General features: G+C 44.9%; 3 protein-coding genes across 3 annotated transcripts in view; 2 read left to right on the top strand and 1 right to left on the bottom strand.

Annotated features, from left to right (window-relative positions):
• The first annotated feature begins 525 nt into the window (after positions 1-525).
• Positions 526-1,639, top strand: LOC142947852 (protein Bouncer-like). Its single transcript, XM_076089723.1, has 2 exons — positions 526-548; positions 652-1,639. Exons 1-2 carry the CDS (start codon positions 526-528, stop codon positions 1,121-1,123), a joined length of 495 nt encoding a protein of 164 aa, XP_075945838.1. The 3' UTR covers positions 1,124-1,639.
• bncr (bouncer) lies at positions 1,571-3,333 on the top strand. The gene is made up of 2 exons (XM_076089780.1): positions 1,571-1,578; positions 2,943-3,333. Exons 1-2 carry the CDS (start codon positions 1,571-1,573, stop codon positions 3,331-3,333), a joined length of 399 nt encoding a protein of 132 aa, XP_075945895.1.
• A 2,565-nt stretch (positions 3,334-5,898) lies between these two features.
• reln (reelin) overlaps positions 5,899-19,030 on the bottom strand; it is an 88,317-nt gene continuing 75,185 nt past the window's right edge. Inside the window, exons 42-64 of the mRNA XM_076089946.1 lie at positions 18,720-18,943; positions 18,065-18,215; positions 17,664-17,922; positions 17,231-17,480; positions 16,426-16,594; positions 16,106-16,246; positions 15,619-15,796; positions 15,200-15,393; positions 14,865-15,106; positions 14,585-14,739; positions 14,274-14,488; positions 13,899-14,076; positions 13,606-13,781; positions 13,403-13,509; positions 13,057-13,299; positions 12,794-12,969; positions 12,628-12,701; positions 12,065-12,226; positions 11,731-11,888; positions 11,212-11,431; positions 10,841-11,038; positions 10,194-10,292; positions 5,899-5,995 (exon numbers count right to left, since the gene is read on the bottom strand). Coding sequence (XP_075946061.1) covers positions 5,899-5,995; positions 10,194-10,292; positions 10,841-11,038; positions 11,212-11,431; positions 11,731-11,888; positions 12,065-12,226; positions 12,628-12,701; positions 12,794-12,969; positions 13,057-13,299; positions 13,403-13,509; positions 13,606-13,781; positions 13,899-14,076; positions 14,274-14,488; positions 14,585-14,739; positions 14,865-15,106; positions 15,200-15,393; positions 15,619-15,796; positions 16,106-16,246; positions 16,426-16,594; positions 17,231-17,480; positions 17,664-17,922; positions 18,065-18,215; positions 18,720-18,943 — 4,066 coding nt within the window. The remainder of the gene's footprint in view (positions 5,996-10,193; positions 10,293-10,840; positions 11,039-11,211; positions 11,432-11,730; positions 11,889-12,064; positions 12,227-12,627; positions 12,702-12,793; positions 12,970-13,056; positions 13,300-13,402; positions 13,510-13,605; positions 13,782-13,898; positions 14,077-14,273; positions 14,489-14,584; positions 14,740-14,864; positions 15,107-15,199; positions 15,394-15,618; positions 15,797-16,105; positions 16,247-16,425; positions 16,595-17,230; positions 17,481-17,663; positions 17,923-18,064; positions 18,216-18,719; positions 18,944-19,030) is intronic.

The following is a 19,030-nucleotide window of genomic DNA, read 5'->3' as shown; positions in this document are numbered from 1 at the left end:
AAGGAGGGAAAGCTCTCCTTTTCATCTGGGTCATGAACAGAAAATCAAGAAAGAAAACAGATTAAAGGATTCATATTTTGTAATGCACACACACTTTACAAACAAGAGAGCGGCCGCTTCATCAAGTTTAAAACCAACATCTGGGAGACATTCCACAGCTGCAGCATCACATCAAATAATGTCATTTAAATTTCTTCCCTCATGACTCGTTCTCTGCAGAGCAGCAGGCAGCAGGTGGCGCTGTAATCTGTTCTTTAGCCTCAGTTGAGATTTTCTTTTAAAGACTGTTCAAAGTGTTCTGAAGGATGAATCGTGATGTTACTTTTGAGCAATAAACTGAAGGCAAAAATCCAAACTAAAAGCTTGTTTTTTGTGTGAATTTCTAAAATGATTTATGGATTGTGTTGAAAGAGCTTCAAATACACACACCTGTTTCTGCTCAGTAATCAGAGGGTTTGCTGGTGTTTGGAGGTTCCTCAGGTCGACACATCTTCACCCGTCCAGCGGGTTTTCACATACAAAAAGATGGGATCACAAAGAGAAATCAGGTGAACATTACACCGAAACAAAGTATTGAAACCCACCAAACCTCTGATTGATGAATGTGTCTAATGATATGAATGTTTGCGGTCTGTATCCTCAACTCATTAGTCTGGACGTCCATCTGTTGGGACCACGCAGGCTCCTGACCTCCATCCTGTTTGCCACGGCTCTGGTCCTCCCCGCTCTGAGCCTGGACAGCCTGCTGTGTAACTACTGTCCTCTGCAGCAGAAAGGCCAGTCCTGCCCCATCATCACCAGCCAGTGTCTGCCTGATCAGCGCTGTTCCAGCTCCAGAGGCCACTACGGCTCCCTCCACATTCTGTCTGCTCAGGGCTGCGTGGACACGGAACTCTGTGGCTCCCATGAAATCGCCTCTTATCGGGGGGTCAAGTACAACGTCAGCCACACCTGCTGCTGCAAAGACAAATGTAACGGCCGGCCTAAGTCTCACGCCGACCTGAAGATGCTCATAGGGATGATAGATTATACTAACACCACTAATGTTCTTAGAGAGGAGCTTTGGGATTCATGTGCAAACTACACATCAGGGAGCTCCACATTACCTGCCACTGCATCATAGATGTGCTTGTAGCAGGCTGGGGAGAGGCCTGTTAGCCACAGGCACTAACCTGAGTCTCTGAAAGGTCAGACATTTGGTCAAATGTTTGTGATTCTAAGTATCTTTGCTAAATGAATGTGTAAATGAGTGAAGAACACACCATGGTGCATGTTTTGTTTGATTATAATTTTGCTTCAGAGAGAAAGGTGGACTTGTCAGCCATCCTCCTGATATTATAGAGTGAATAGTCACATTATTCCTGTGGTTACTGACGAATGCTGCAAAAATAAAAGCGCCATGATTAAGCCTCCCACTTGGTGTAGTTCCTTTGTGTTAATTTTACAAGCAGGTGTGCTAGGAGGTGTGGCCTGTGCAGGACGATCTGGAGTCAGTGGTGAGAGCAGAGCTCATCAGGAGAAGCTCTGGAAAGTTTTACCTGTTTACCTGACTGGAATTAAAATCTTTCAAATGGCCAGGTGAGTCTTCATAATACAGCTTTAGTTGCACACTGAAATTGTGTCTGGCATCTCTTTACTGCATTTACTGCCTTGAGCATTTGGAATGGGCCAATCAGTGATGATCACTGACACCTGTGCAGAAGAGATTGAATGATGAGATGTGATAACACTGGTTTTACATGTCAAAGTTGATATATTAGCCACATGCAGTTCCACAGAGCCCATTTGTCAAGTCAAGTGATGTGACTTAATCATGGCTATGAGGCCATACATGTTGAATAGAAAATCTGCAAACTGGGTAAGTGTAATATGATAAATTATTGTCGGCATTTACATGGCAGAACGGGGATTGACGAGTTGCATTAATGGAAGTGCTGGTACTCGGTGTGTGTGTTTTTTTTGTTTTTTTTTAGATCCCTCTCTCCGTGGAAGTGCGTTACTAAACTGCTGTTCTCTTTTTGTGTGAATTTTTATTTATATTTTTTTATTGCCACCATATTGGGTCATTAGATCAGTGAAATACCAAATAAGCACCAGGGTGAGTTATTGGTGAGCAAGTGACTCTGCTTCTGTCTGGAGAGGTCTCAGACGGATAACAAACTACAAGCCTAAACCCCCCCACTCCATGAATGATCTACGCCTGGCAAACGAGCTGAACCCCCTCCCCAGTTACAACTCTCTCCATTCTGGAGAGAGATGTCAACAGGCTTTTTAAAAGTCAGAACCCCCGAAAAGCAGCCGGCCCAGACTCTGTCTCCCCCTCCACCTTGAAGCATTGTGCTGGTCAGCTGTCTCCGGTGTTTACAGACATCTTCAACACCTCCCTGAAGACATGCCACCTACCAGCCTGCTTCAAGGCCTCCACCATCATCCCTTGTTGATGGTGGTGAGAGGGTGATTGGCTGCAAAATGCCGTCCCTCCAAGACTTGTTCGCCTCCAGGACCCTGAAGCGGGCAAGAAAGATTGTAGCCGACCCCTCTCACCCTGGACATAAACTGTTCGAGTCCATTCCCTCAGGCAGGAGGCTGCGGTCCATCAGGACCAAGAACTCGCGCACAAGAACAGTTTCTTTCCTTCGGCAGTTGGGTTCATCAACAAAGCCCGGGACCCCCGCTCACTCTGACTCCTACATCCCCAGGACAATTTCACACACCCTTGCACATCCTTTCTTTCTTTCTATATTTAAATACACTTGCCACTTTTATAATATACTTGTTTTAAAGTACTGAACTGTTTGTTTGTCTACCATATCTTATTGTAAATTTGAATATGCACTGGGTTCATTGTTTATTGTTATGCACCAGTCAAGTTAAATTCCTTGTATGTGTGACGTACTTGGCAAAGGATTGTGATTCTGAAATGCCTCTTCTTCAACTTGCAGACTGAACATGTTGCAGCTCCTGCACTTTGCCGTGTTGTGGTTCTACCTTCTTCTCCCCTCGTTGCTGTGTGACAACCTGTTCTGCTACTACAGCCCTGTCCTGGAGGTGGAGAAGCCATTTGAGCTCATTGTGACAGAGTGCCCTCCCGATAAGCTGTGCTTCAAGGCCGACGGCCGCTACGGCAACCACAGCGCACTGTCGGCCAGGGGCTGCATGGCGAAGAGGGACTGCAGCCAGGTGCACAGCATCGACCTCAAAGGAACCGTCTACACCATGAGCTACAGCTGCTGTGATTCGCCGTACTGTAACTCCTGCCCGGGCGTCGCCGCCAATTCCCTCCACATCACTGTAACACTTATGACTGTAGCTGTGATGACCGGCAGCTGGTGACCAAAGACACCTGATGCGCTATGTTCCTTTGGGGGTTCATGTAGAGGGGGAAGATGTTTGATGTTTGAAGTGAGCATTGGTAAGACGCATCTCTGCAGCCTCTGCAACGAGTAATGCAAAGAGCCTGCAGCGGTGTGTGGTGAATGCCCAGTCTGAAGACACTGAGGTGTGCACCAACCAGAGATTTCAGCATATTCTTTTACATTATCTTAGTGACAAATCTGTTTTTATAATGTTTTAATATCTATAAATAAAAATTTGAATAAGAAACTATATTCTTCGTTTTGTTATTTGATATTTTCAGGGACCTTTCTTTCTCACAACACACACCAGACAGTGCTGGCGATACATTTTTCTTATTATCTCAACAAATGCGTTTCCATATCCTGAAGTTATTCCTCTGTGCTATAGAGCTCCATTGTCTGAAATCTATTCAAAGCACATCAATGAGCGACACTTTTCTGAGGTCCGGAACACCAAATGATGTCTTAACTTGCGCTATGATTCAGTCCCATGTATACTGAAGTAGCCAACAGTTGTATTAACGTCTGTATGTCGTCAACATCCGACTGTCAAATCAAATAAACAATATCTAAACACTTAGTCAGATTTCAAATTTAACTGGATTAATTATAAATAAAATAAAATATATATCAGTAAGCTTTTGAAAAATGTGACTCTTAAAACAAAGTACTTTAGTTTTAGAAAAATGAATTTAACTGAATTGTCTTTGTCCTGCAGCTTTAAATTCAGTTCATATTATTCTCATCTTCTGAAAAGAGAAATGTGTGTGCAGGACTTTATGTGGTTCTTCAAACCACTTGTTTCAGCTCCATTCCTCTCTGTTAACATCGTTGTTGGTTAGTGAATTAATGTGTGCTTTGTGGTGCTTCACATTACGGTCTCTGAACATAGGAGACGTACTGGTTTTAAACTGCCTATAGGAAGAATGAAGATATACAAGTCTGTCCATTCTTGGTTAAAGACTCTGGTCCGCCTATTTGTGACCCCTGCTCCAGAGCACCAAATGTCTGAAAATATTCCCCACGAATGCAGTGAAACTATTTAAATCTTTAGTAGGATCTAATGGTAATGTGCTTGGGGCTGAGTGCCACAGACGGGGAAGGGATGTCGGAAAGTATTGATAGACGGACCGACTCATTGTTATTTGTTAATGAGAAAAGTATAAAGAGATGCCAGGCTTATCTGTTAAGAGTGAAAGAGAGCAGCTCAAACAATGTGTACAGTATGAGGTTTGGACAGTTCTTTATTTCCCTTTTATAAGGCTGCTGGGTCTCCCCATAGTGGATATACATATATATACAGGAGATTGCTATACTGGAGTAACACTGAGGGCAGAGGGTCCATATTACACAGACTTCAAAAAACAACACTAATAGAGCCTCACCTCCAGGTATCAGAAATCAGCAGAGAGAGAGAGGGGGGGGGGGGGGGGACGCGCAACAGCACATGAGAAGAGGGAAGAGAAAGAAGAGGGGCGATGATGCAGTCTGAGAGCCTGACTCGACGGCCTAATAACTTAACACTAGAAAATAACATACAGATTTCACGCACAGTGCATCTTAAATAGGTTACGTGAAGAACCATTTACCATAAATATCTGTATTTTCGGGAACCAACATATATAAAAAAATGTTTAAAAAAACAACAAAAATCAATGTTCAGTCTTTAATTTTTTCTTATTTTCTCCTTTTCCCTGTCGTGCAAATCGTTCCTTTCGTTCCTTCTTCCTGTGGAGGCCGGGCTTTTTTTCCCCCACCCTGCCAACATCCGTTCCAGATAAACGAGGAAAAGGAAATAGAACCCCCCCCCCGCCCCTTAAAAGCATATGAATTAGTAGAAAACGAACGAACGAATGAACAGAACACCACAGTCAACTCATCACAAAAAGAACCCACAGACACACAGAACAGCAAGAACACAGTACTCTTATTTTTTTTTTTTACAACTTTTTTTAGCTTCTTCATCACCGGTTTTCCTCTTAATGGTCGGTATCCTTTACGCCTCTATTGGCGTACTGGTCGGCGGCAGTGGAGTGGTCCTCCTCCCCCCCGACGGCTCAGTGGAACTGGGAGGCAACTCTCCAATCGGCTGGTCAGTTCAGCAGTGATATTTTATCTCAATTTCACAGTGTGGCAGGAAAAGGAGGATGAGGAGAGGGAAGGGGTGTGACGGGGAGGTAAGCCAGAGGGAGGGTTATTGGAGAAATCAGAGGAACCACAGCAACAATTAGAAAACAACTAGAAACCTCCACCGTCCATGAAGAAAAGTAAACAAAATGGCCGCTTCACTCCTTTCTTCTGAGTTTCATTCCCGCAGACCCCTGTGGTTGGTGAAGGCCTTGATTGGCTGGCGTAAGCTGATTGGATGGCCTGTGTTTGTGGCAGAGGGTAGGGAGGGATGGGTGAGGGAAGTCTAAGGCTGACTGGACTCCGCTGGTGGATGGGACTCAACAGGGCGATATGTCGTCAGGAGCAAAAAGGATGGGCATGGCGGATCAATGCATGATTGGCAGGTCAGAGGGCGAATCCCTTCTCGGTGGGTTCAGGCACGCTGTTGCAGTGCCCGCCTCTTGCGGCTGTAATAGTGACGCGTGCCGGTCTGTCTGGCAAAGTTCATCATGTAGTTTTGTTTACGGGTGCTGCGGGGAGACAAACACAGTGAAAGAGGGGGGGGGGGGGGGGGGGGGGGGGGGGGGGGAGGAGAGGAGGAGTGTGAACATTAGTGACCAAGTAAAGGGCACTACAAATCCACGCATCCCCATGCACACGCTCTCGTCCATGCACGCAAACACACAAATGGTTGAATGCAGCTTTCGTACTCACTCGCATCCGTTTTCATGCTGGCTTTTTTTTTTTAAATCGTTTTCAGCCATAACCTCAAACACTCAACACCTGTATGGGTCTCATGGCTCGGAAAATGGGTGCCGCTACTCTACACAACTGGATTTTGTTTACGTTCTGCACAAATGAAATGCAGCTAGATGGCGAACATGGCAGTAGAACTACACGTACCTAAGACCAAATGTCACAGGACAAGACATGGGACACAGAATCTACGAACATACTACCACAGATGCTAGAGGGGGGGGGGGGAGGAGGACTCTGACACTGAGTGTTTGAGGTCAGAGTTAACAGCCGTCACTGGGAGAAAAGAAAAATAAGTAAACCAAGACCATTCAAGTGCAGGGTTGTGAGCAGAGAAGGGGGGGGGGGGGGGGGGGGATTGAAACTAAGAGACACAGAGAAAAGCTGCGGAACATCGCTCTTGCTTAGCCTGTTCATTGCCTCTTCCATCCAGCAGGGCGTTGCCAGTGAGCCAGGAGTGCAGCCAGGGGCCTCTGCGAAGCGGGGGGTGACCAGGAGGTGAGGGGATGGTGTGTGTGTGTGTGTGTCTGTGTGTGGGTGTGTGTGATGGTTGATGCTGTGGAGGTGGAAGTGTGTGTGTGAAGGCAGATGGGAGGGATGGCTGTTAAACTGCATGAGTTTAAGAGTTTGTGTGTTTACACACTTGTTTTTCAGATGTTTGGTCAGAAATCAGAGGGTAGTGAGGAGGGAGCTCCTGGCTCAGTCATGTTGTTGTTGCTGTCCACAGACAGACAGACAGACAGACAGACATGAGTGAAAGAGGGATGGAGAGCTGTGGCAACAGTCGATGCGTAAAGCCGTGCAAGGAGCCGGATGGAGGAGCTAAGTCAGATGAAACTCTCCCGCCAAATGGGCCGACATTTGAAAGCAATGATGTGAGATGGCCTGCATTGCAACTGATGCTGGTAAATAAATGAAAAGACTTTTGGTGCTTGGGCTTTTGTAACTGTGTGTGTAAATTAGCAGCTATAGGTCAAAAACACTCCAACGGTTAACAAACAGATACAGGTATAGTGATGGATTACATCACACATACACACATAAAACACCATACCATTGACATTTGTAGATGTAAATTATTACATTCAAAATGTCTTGAAGATTATGTAAACTGCACATTCAAAATCAACGGCATTCATCAGGAATTTGTTTTCATCTGGTGACATAGTGTTGAACCCTTTTAGAGGATGCAAGGCCATTTCAAAATGCCTCTCTTCATGTGTTTTGGGCCCCTCTTAACACTGGAGTACGGTACTTTTACATAATGATCGTCCGTCATATTCAAGTCCTTGCCTAATGAATGCTTATTAAGCCGGGGAAAGCGCTCTGTATTGCGAAGTAAACTGGAGTTGTGGTGTCTGGCAAATGAGGCGACTTTACCGCGCTGGTGCACTGGCTAAGTGATATTAAGTAAGGGTTGAGAAACTGTCCTCTATATCTGAATGCACAAACAAGCTGTTCAAATGTATAACCAATGTACAAGTACATATATTTATCTTTGTTACAACAACTGTTGTTGTATAATATGGCGGAAAGTCCTTAGAAATGTTTTTTGATAAAAAATAAACTCTGCATTCAGAGGAAGGATTTAAATCAAAAAATGCGATCGACGCAATCGAAGATACAGTAATTGTGTTCTTACTCTCACTGCCAGAAGGGGAAGACAACATGTCCGCGCTCCACCTTTTAGATCTATATGTTGGATATTTTTGTCAGCGAGCCTCCACCTGAAAACTGTGAGCAGCTGGCTTGCTTGTTGACCTGCCTAGGGCTTGAGTTCAGGCGAGGATGACTGTGGTGATGATGAGGAGGACTGGGCGTGTCAGTGAAAGTGAGGGAGGGTGTGCACAGTGTAACAGGGAGAAGAAAGGGGTTGGAAGGAGGGTGAGGGATGGGGCTGCATTCAGGAAGAGGCGGATAACTTACCTCACACTACAGCCATGCCAGAGGGAGCAGAATACAGAAGAGAGCAGAGGTTAGAGCGCGAGAGGGGAGAAGCAGGAGGAGGGGACTGCTGTCGCGCAGAAAGGTCTGGGGGGGTAGGAGCCCCGGCCTGGGGAGGCAGGGGCCCAAAGCGGGGAGAAGGGGAGGAGAGAGAAGAGGCATAAAGATAGTCAGAGGTTCAGGGAAGAAGAAGTGATAGCGGGTGGGAAAGACAGAGAGAATGAGGAAGACAGAAGTTAAAAAGAAGAATGCAGAGCAGAAGAGTAGTTGGTGGGAATTGAGTGAGGAGACCCCAGAGAAATGTAACAAAGATGAAGGGAAAGTGAGAGACAAACACGTAGTAGAAGAGAAGACAGACAGCACGATAAACAGCAGTAATCCATTCGTTGTATGCCAGAACGAGAAGAGGAAAGGAGAAAAAGGGAAACAGCAAGTTTTGAGGAAGGAAAGGAGGAGGAGGAGGAGGAAGTAAGGTGGGATACGATGCAGCACAAGCAGAGGAGTGAGCATGACCACATGATCAAACACGTCGGTGACATTAAGCAGCAGGGAGGAAAGGCGCGTGGAGCAAAAGATAAGATTGAGCAGGAATAGGAGTGAGAGGAAGAATGTGTGAAGGAGTGGAGGTGTGGTGAGCAGAGAGAGATAAACAACAGAGCAAAGTGTGAGGATCACGGTCACTCTTTTCAGCAGACACTGTTGAAAACCGTGCGAGGGAGGGAGTGGGACAGGTCACAACCACGAAGACCAGGGACAGCTCAGGTTAGGCATAAATGTGTGTGTTTGTGTGCAACTTTGTACCAGCTGTGATATATTACGGTACCTGACGTGGTTGTTGTATGCAGCATTTGAAATGCATTGGGTACCCATCTGAACGAACAATCAGCATCCACTTCAGAGGGAACGTTGCTCTGATACCCACAGCAACATGCAGGAAATGCATTGGAAATGCTTTATGATATCATATGTTAAGAATATGCCAGCCGGATAGACCATGTTCATGATATCTTCAGTGCCCTGCAGAATCTCCAGCTTTGCCACTTTGATTTCAAACTGTCATTGTCTTCCACATAGAGATAATGTTTAATGATCCTGGTTTGACTAACATGCTATATTAATGTAAAAAAAGGAAAGGAAGACAATCAGTGAATCAGTGCAGGGTGTTAGAAACCTCCATTGAATTGAAGACGGACATTTTTTATTCCAAGTAGAATGCGGGAGCATTGTTGCACATGAAATTAATGTGAAAATGAAAACAAGACCAGTCAGACTATGGGCCTGTCTGACAACGCTGACTTCACAGTAGAACAAAGACACACTGTCATAGGCGTGAAGCCACCGTCACCGTTTCTGTAATGTATATCGTATGATCTCGGTTCAGCGCTCTAATGTCATGCCTCGCGGTGGTGACTAAGGGGCAGGCGGGCTAACTGTAAATGTTAATGAGTGAATGCTGTAAAATTATGAATGAATATGTGAATGAATGCTTCACATCTAATGAAAAACAAATGGCAACATTTCAAAGAATGTTTTAAAAACTTAAATCGTTTAATTTAACTACGACTAAGACCTTTTAAAGTTTTAAGTATGATATACTTTGGACTTTTCGGAACATTTCCGTGACATAATACATACATTCTTGACAAGTTGTTTGTATGGGAGATGCATGGGTTCTACAAGACACTGAGAATATGATGATCTGACAGAGGGAGTTGATCTGTCGTACACAGAGCAGCCATCCACAAACAGAACTCTTCACAGCAAAGCACATTGCAGTCATTTTCTACTCTGCTTGCCTGACACCAGAGTCGTGATGAGATTTGTTAACTGGTGAGAGGTTGGTTGTAGGTGGTGAGCAGCACCTGTAGGTGTGCTTACACTATATGTATGTGTATGCTGTTTCCCTGTGTTTGTGAGGGGACCGTTTCTACAGGTGAGGCTGAGTCAGCGGTAGAGACGAGGGCAGATCGGGGCTCTTTTGGGGGCCAGTCTGGGGTACCTGGGGCAGGCTGGGAATTGGGTACTCACAGAACTACTTCCACATGGTCCAACGCCCACTGGTCATGTCCTGCACCGTCGTGGCGTGGCTGCCACCATCGCAGCATCACCCCTTTAACTCTCGCCTCTCTGGAGAGATTATGGGAAACATTGTGGAGTCAGTAAGAGTCAACGAGTATGTCAATGACTACAGCCGCTTCAAACCGGCCTAAACTGAGTTTACCACACTGGTTTAAACATTACCAGTCTCTAATAAGACATCCGTTATAAAGCGTTTGAAAGATGTAACTGATGGCTTTATTGAGGATTAGCAAATCATTTTTAAATGCTTTATAGATGCTAAACCATTATGAAGATTATTCCATCAGGAACACTCCGTCAATGGACTTACCTTCGGGAAAACAGCTGTAGAGCATCTGGGCCAAAATCGATTTATTGACAACTTATTAATGTTTACAAATGCAGATTTGATGGAAGGTTGTTAAAAATGTATCAATTACTTATTTACAAGTATAACTGCAGATCACTACGTTATGGTTTATCAACGACATATTAACATTTCTAACATCTATGATGCATTAGTAAAAGATTAACATTAATAAAGCATTAGGTACAACACATGAAACTTTGAAAAAATGGTACATTATTTGAAAACAGTGTCTCTGTCCGTCACTCACAGTGGAATGTTGTAGGAGACTCTCTGGGCCTTTATGAAGTCTTTGGGCTGGTGCTGTGCGATCACGTGCCAGCTGACTCCATTGTTGACGCTGTATTGCAGCAGCACAGCTCGGTCAACTGTGTCGGCCTGATCCAGAGCTATGTTACAGCTGTCTGTCTGTGCGACGCTGCCGATCTGCAGCACAAACATGATCTTACTGTGGGGAGACAGAGAGGGAAGGAAAAAGAGAGAAGGTTGGAGAAAGAAAACAATAAAGGTTGATAATACAGATTCTGATGTGGGGAAACCTAATCTGCGGTAGCTGTGAGGCAGGTAGGTGTACGTTTACATAGTTAGTTTATGTACAGTATACTTTGGTAGTACCTGTACCTGGCTCTAGTGAGGTCCAGCGGTTTGGTAACTGCCTGCCTCATCTTACAGCCATTGAAGTAGAGTGAGTCTCCGTGGGCATGCGGTGAGAGCTGCCCACAACCGCTGCCCACTCCACCACCCTGGACCAACTGCCAGCTCTCCTGAGACATGCTGCCTGACTCAAAGTTGTCCTTGATGGAGCTGGGCAGGTCGCTGCTGGAGAGGGAGCAGTCGTCACCTGTTGAGGTGAGACGAAGCAGAGGGGAGATGATGAAATTGGATGAAATAAAGATGGCAGGCCAGTCGATGGTGTGGTTGAAATTGATGGTAAAATGAAAGCATACAGCAACAGTGCAACTGTGATGGAAAACTGTATTCAAGCTGTTTCTTCAGAAAATGTGTCTCAACATTTTGTTTTTACTTTGTCCACGCGCATCATTGTTCTTCACAAAGAAACTACTTTGCACATTTCCTCTGAATAGTACCAATGAGAAAGAATTGTGTGTGTTCAAATAGAATATGCTGTTTGTTGCCCACCCTGGTGTCCCTCATCACAGATGCAGACCACTCCACTTGTACAGTAGCCGTGGCCGCTGCAGAGCCCTGGGCAGGCTTCACCGATGTAAACATTGTCCACTCCCCAGCTCTGCCGCTCTCCTGTCCCCTCCTTTTGAATCCAGCGGAACTGGGTAGCCCTGGAAATATACAACAAATCACAAATGGATTACGCCGCTTCAACTGGCAAACAGAGAGAGATGTTGCCTGTCATTCTGCTGAAATGTATAAAATATATAATTTAAAAATGCACCAGCATAAAGTCATGATATGTTCCAGTGCTAACCAAGGAAATCGTATATCTGTGTGCTCGTACCCTGAGGAGACGTGGTCTGGCAGCTGCACAGTGACCCTGGTCCACGTTGAGCTGTTGACTGGGCTGTAGATTGTGGACTCGTGGAACTGGAAGGGAGAGCAGCCCACGTTGTTGACTGAGGAGGGGAGGCACTCTGACTGTACCAGCTGCCACGAGTCGGACCTAAAGGGAGAGCATGAGAGTTGAAAACTGTCCATGTAAAAATATATTCTACAAAATAAAAATAACCATAACCAAGGTTAAAATGGTGGGTGTAAAGTCAGGCTGGTGGTATACGCCATTGAGGCTATTGACCTGATATTTAACATTCATGTTTTAGATCATGTCATGGGACCACCTCCCATGTCTGTCAGGTCAGTTTATAAAAAATGTCCACAGTGGCTGAAAATGTTTTCATGCAGTTATTTGTCTACAGTTTGGCTGTTACCAGTTGGAATAGGAACGATACATCATCAAATAAAAAAATGAGCCCTGACGTGCAAGGTAGTGGACATTTCAAACAGTCATTTTATAACTATGTCAAAGTCAAATTCTTTATCAGGCCCCTCCATGTCTTTTTTTACCTTGCATCCTTCCTGTACTGCAGCAGGACAGAATGATGGTCTCCACAGGTGTCTGCCTCACAACCGACAACAATCTGCATCAACAAGACAGATGTACAGTAAAGGAACAAAGCCTCCATGTATACAAGACAACGGACAGGTTTGTGGCTCTGTTGCAGTACTGTACCTTAAACTGTAAAATATATCCCGGCTGCACTATGAGTTCTCGTGTGGCCAGGATGTTGTGTGTCTTGTCTTGGTTTTTATTTGGCCAGTACAAGTGGAAGGAGGGGTTTCCACAGAAGCCAGCAGTGCGCACGGCATTAGGGTAGAAACTCCAGCTCTCCTCGTGCGAAACACCCTCTGGTGAAAGGTAAAGACATGAAAAGAGAAGATCATTCATTCATTTGCAATGACAGGCTCAGAGTACATCAACGCAAACCAACTCACCATCATCAAAAGTGTCAAGCAGAGTGGGTGGGTTGATGTCTGACCCCCCCACCAAGATGTTGTCTATGGCCCACTGGGCTCTCTCCAGACTGGGAGTGGCTAGGCCGGAGGAAATGGTAAATGGTTGCCACCAGCGCAGACGAGTAGCATTGGTCAGTGCTCCTTCTGGGAGGACGATATAATCTCTCCTCACTGACACGTACTTCAGATAGTCCATCTCGTGCAGCAGTGTCCAGGACACGCCTGAGGAACAGATATGGACACAATGAGAACAATTAAAGAAGAGAAGAAATAAACTGATGATGATGATGATAAGAAAGGAAAAGTACACATGTTGTTAGTGCACCTCCATCAGTAGAGTAGTCTAGCAGCACTCCCTCTTTACGACAAGTTGGACGGTGGCACATGGTCATGTTATCTTCACTTCCAATCCTGGCCCAGTACTCCACAAACCTATTCACACAAAACACAGTTCAAAATGCACGTAGAGTCGCACAATAATTAAAGATAAACCGAAAACTTCTTGCTGTGGTTGAAAGAAGTACTAACTTTGCTCCGCGGAGGTCCAGATCTGCAGTGACAGCCTGTCTGGCATCAGCCCCTCCGAAGTACAGAGCTGTCCCCTCAACCAACACACCGCAGTCTGTACAGGGCCTCCCGCCCTCCAGCACCTGCCACTGAGGGCCCGCTGCCCCCTCCCAGTCAAAACGCTCCTTCAGAGATCCCTACAGAAAAAAAGACACACATATCTGAATCACCGACCATCTTGGACAGCTAAATTCTACTTGTCTTTTTCTTTTGGAATCTGAATTTTTTTTAACTGAGTGAGAGCCAGATTCTACCTTCAGAGGAGTGCTGGCATAGCAGTTTGGTCCAGTGAACCCTGGGTCACAGAGACAGCGCTGATCCAGACAATCTCCATGTCCCCCACATTGGCTGTCACACGCTGGCCCGATGTAAAAGTTCTCCACACCCCACTGGATGTCTGAGTGCTGCTGGAAAAACCGGAATCGTACCGCACTGGAAAAAAAAAAGACAGGATAGGTTAGTCAAACAACATGCATAATACTTTCATAATTTATACGACAAAAGTTTTAATAATTTATAAGATGACAATAATTTGATCTCTCAATAATTTAGGTCAAGCGTGCCTTGACGGTACAATTAAATATGAAGCAGTACTGTATGTGAAACGCATGTGAGGGAGGATGACTCACGTGTCAGCCAGGCTGTCAGGCAGGGGATAGACTGCCCTCTTCCAGCCTTCAGCAGGGAAGAAGACTGACGGCTGGGAGACCTGCCCTCCACAGCGGGGGTCAGCAGGCAGACACTGGGGCATCAGGTACTTCCAGGTCACTCCAAAGTCCACTGAATACTGAACGTGGATTTGTCGGTCTGCATGACGCTCTGGCTCACTGCAGCCTACTGCAATCTAAATCAACACGGACAGTCACCATCATAGCAAATCAAGGATCTGAAGGACATCGTGCAACACAATTAAGTTTTTCTTTTTAGGCTCATTAGTTACCTTAAATTGCATGACCCAGCCCTTGTCAGGAATAATATCATGTGTAACAGCATACGCCTCTCTCCCGTCAGCATTGCCACACACCATCACTCCATCAGGGGAGCTGCAGAAACGCTGCACCGAGCAGTCCTCTGAGAACAACCAATGATCGCTCACTGAGAAAACAGAAAGAAGGAAAAGACCAAATGAAATACGAATAAGACCAAGAGGCTCTGTTTAGTGGTAAAAATAATTTGACATTCCTGTACACTGTTTGATTGAGGCATTGATTCAGTTATACCGATAGGTGTTTCCTCCTGCTCGCTCAGCTGCCCTGAGGTCCCATCAGCAGGAGCTCTCTCATGGTTGGGCAATGCCACCCCTCCAAAAGTGTCAGATATCTGCGCCCGTGGGTCCGAGCCTGCGATGAGGACGTTGTCCAGAGCCCAATCACTGTGGTCTGCTCCCTCGTGTTGTGGCTGCCACCAGCGCACACGTACTCCTTCCTGACGGGCAGCAGGGGGCAGCAGCACATTCACAAACCTGAACACAGACAAAAACAAGAAGAAAGTCACAGATACCCCGTACGACGGGTAGTCACGTACACGTGTCGTTGATGATTAAAAAACAACTCACCCAGGCTTGGTGTACAGATCATAGAAGATCTCTGTCAGTAGGTGCCAGTTGATTCCTCCATTCAAACTGTACTCCAGAAGCACTCCCTGGTTACGATTGCTGGGTGGGATCATGCAGCCGTACATGAAGTAGAACTGGATGAACTCAGCGTTGGTCAGGTTCAGGTCCACTGTCACCAGATGACGGCTGCAACTCTGAGCACAGACACATGTAGAAATGCAGCCAGTAGAGTCAGTCAGAGGCTCAGGCAGTATTGATCTGTGATGAATGGATGCCTGTCTTTCTATTTCTCTATTTACAGCATTCTCTATTTAACTATATAATACATCTAAAAACAAACCCAGAAGGCTCATGAGCTGTTATGTTATTTGTATTATATAAAACATTGTTGAACGACGAGGGTATAGATCTATATTTACCCCACTAAAGTGCAGAGCAGCTCCTGAGGCCACGGCTCCACACACAGTGCTGAGTTTGCCGCCGGTGAGTACGTGCCAGTGGCTGAGTGAAGGAGCTCGGCTGAAGCTGTCCTTCAGCTGAGAGGGCAGAGGAACCACAGGCTCATCGCAGTACTCTCCACCCCACTCTGGGTCACATCTGGGGAGGATGGTGGAGTCAGATACTCATAATCAGATACAAAGGCAAACTTGCCATCACGTTATAGTGAGTTAAGCAACACAAACATACTGGATAGAGTAACTTTACGTGATCAAATAAAATGAATAATGAGGGTGACACAGTATTCCTCATGTTAGCACATTAATTAACGTACGAAACAACATGGCCACAAAGCTAAATAAAGCTTAGGAAAATAAAGTATTTAAAATACAAATGAGTATTTTACTTTTACACCTTATTGCTGACAATTCAGACATCAAACACATGCCAGAGGCTGCAATTACTTACACACAGGAGCTTTGTTGGCAGCGTCCGTGTCCAGAGCACATATCTGGGCAGCCATCTCCAATGTAAAGGTTGTCCAGAGCCCAAGTCTGCTGCTTGTCAAAGGGAGCCTGCTGGAACCAGCGGAACCTTGTGGCTGGAGACCTGAAGACATAAATCAAAGTCACGGATGCATCTCACAGGTTATGTTAAAACAAAATATATAGCAAGAAAGTAAATACAATCCTGACATGGCACTATATGCTTATGATATGGGTATACTGCAGAATCAGGATATGATAAAACACAAGTTTGTCCATGTGTGAGTTCAGGGCAGTGCTGACCTGGCATATGATGGGATAGGCAGGGTAATGCGGCCCCACTTATTATAAATGTCAGAGACCAGCAGCCTCTGCAGGGTGTAGGAGGAGCAGTCGGGGCTTGTAGGCAGACAGTCTCTGACCACAGGCTGCCAGGTCAGACCCAGATCCAGAGAATACTCCAACTCTACCGCTGCAGAGAAACAAGAGAAACACAATTGTTGTCAACAAGAAACTGCATAAACAACCTAAAAAATAAACGGCTTTACAGTCTAAAAACATACTAAATATTAGTGCTGGTCAAGTTAACGCGTTATTATCGCGTTAACGCATTCATTAATTAACGCCGACAATTATTTTATCGCGCGTTAACGCAGTTTTTTTTTTTATTATTAAAGTGTTTGCAAACCAAACGTTATTGCACTTTTGTTCATATAGCAGTACTTTTAAAATAAAAGTGAGCAATACACTACTTTTGAATTCACTATTGAATGTTGCGCATAACGATGCGATTAATCACAAAAAAATCGTGCGATTAAAAAATTGTAATCGTTGCCCATCACTACTAAATATAGAATGTAAGGACTTCTTTTTAAATCATGATTTAACTGTTTTCACTAAATACGGCTGTTGTTGATTGATTTATTAGTTGATCTACAAACAAATAATTGGAAACTATTTTGTTAATATAATATCTGAAATTTTATAGACAAAATAATTAATTAAATATTTCAAAAAGATTTGCCAGATTTATCAATGATGAAAATAATTGTCAGTTGCAGCCCTGTTGACTACCAATAACAGCCTTCTCACACTTCTTATTGCTTACAGTAGCAGGAGTTGGTGACAGAGCAGGAAGCAGAAAAGTCAAACTGGATGAAGGCGTCTTGACCCAAACTGATGTCAGTGGTAACAGCATAGCGAGTGTTGGACTTTTCTATGAATGCGAAAGCAGGCCCATCGGAGCCACAGACAGGCATTCGGGTCCCTCCAGGGTGGAGGAGCCATGAGCGTCCGTCGATTGATGAGAAATCATCTTCCAAAGGTCCCCAGCCACTGGCACTGCCACCTACTACCACCTAGGGAATAAAAGAAACATGTTTGCATAGTTAATGTGAAGAAGGCAGAGAAAATGGATTTGTCAGAGATATGACAAATGACAGCTTGGATGGATAACAGCCATGATGTTTCACTGCTTGAATGAAAATGATTAAAAGACTTATTGATGGAGGGATGGTTGAATGGATCCTCACTTAATGTACCTGATCAATGACCCATGGGCTGTAAAAGTGTCCATTCTCAGAGGGCTGCCACCAGCGGAGGCGAGTGGAAGAAGTGCGGGCACGCAGCGGGATCTCCAAAGCCACCAGGCGAGCCTGATTACTGCTGTTACTGAAGAGGAATTCCTGCAAGAGGCCCCAGGAGAGACCTCCATCCACAGAGAACTGCAGCAAAACCGGCTGGGAGCGAGGGTCTGGAGCAGCCTTACCACAACCAAGACGCAGGAAGAACTGAACAAACCTGCAGAGTACAGCCATAAACACATGAGATTATCACTGAAGACTACAACAAAAATGTTGTTGGTGGTGTATTTGTTGGTGGTGTATAAGAGACTTGGCAGGTTTCTTTTCTTTGTTCTTTGTTTGTGTGACTGTAGCTTTACCTGGCATTTGCCAGGTCCATGTCATTGGTGACCAACATGCGAAGGCCATCCTGACTGAAGAACAGGTGGTTTCCACTCGACATGATACCACACTTCCTGGACGGTTTGCCACCGCTCAGTAGTCTGAAACGCTCAGCATCCACAGCTCCACCTACAGACACAAGGATGTTCACAAACGCACATACATAGAAAGCAACAAAACAGTAAACACACAATCATAAATCCATCATAACTGTTCTAAAAAAACTAAAGACCTCTATTTACTGAACACTTCTTGAAATAATGTCATAAAATGCTTTAAAAATACTAATAAAAACAGGAGCATTAATTGAAGATATGTATGTAAAAGTATAAATTAAGGTACACGACTGCAATCATAGAAAAGTCATAAAAAGTCATTGGGTAAATGGGATCCTAGTTGAAACTAAATATCAAAAACCAAATATATTTAAGGGCATAACACATTTAATTTCAGGAAAATACGCCGGCTTCAAGCTATTGTAAACATGCAATGACCACATGATAGCTCTCAGAATCTCAGGGAATTCTGCTAACTCTGACTGAGCAATGAATACTACACAGATTCCGTCACACACATACATTTTCGATAAACTGTTATTCCCTGATGGCTTTTTGTGCCGGTATGTTGGTGTACCTTCAAAGTCCTCCTTGAGGAAATCAGGGTTGGGGGTGTCAGGTACAGAGCAGTCAGATCCAGAGAAGCTGGGGTCACACACACAGTGGCTGCCCCCCACACAAGTCCCGTGGCCGTTACACATGTCCTGACACTGCGGGCCAATATAGATGTTGTCTAATGCCCATGTTGGAGGAGCAGAACCAGTTGAAAAGAAACCTTGATACCATCGGAACCTCACTGACCTGTATGGAGGTCAAAGTGCAAGGCTTAGAGAGGCAGACAGATACTATCAACATATTATCTTGCATATAGAAATAATTTGAAAAACG

This window comes from Anarhichas minor, unplaced genomic scaffold, assembly GCF_050575085.1.
Source record: "Anarhichas minor isolate MPS153535 unplaced genomic scaffold, ASM5057508v1 ptg000011l, whole genome shotgun sequence".
In the NCBI taxonomy this organism is placed as follows: Eukaryota; Metazoa; Chordata; class Actinopteri; order Perciformes; family Anarhichadidae; genus Anarhichas; species Anarhichas minor.
The sequence above is the reverse complement of the archived record's forward strand: the minus strand, read 5'-3'. Positions and strand labels throughout refer to the sequence as shown.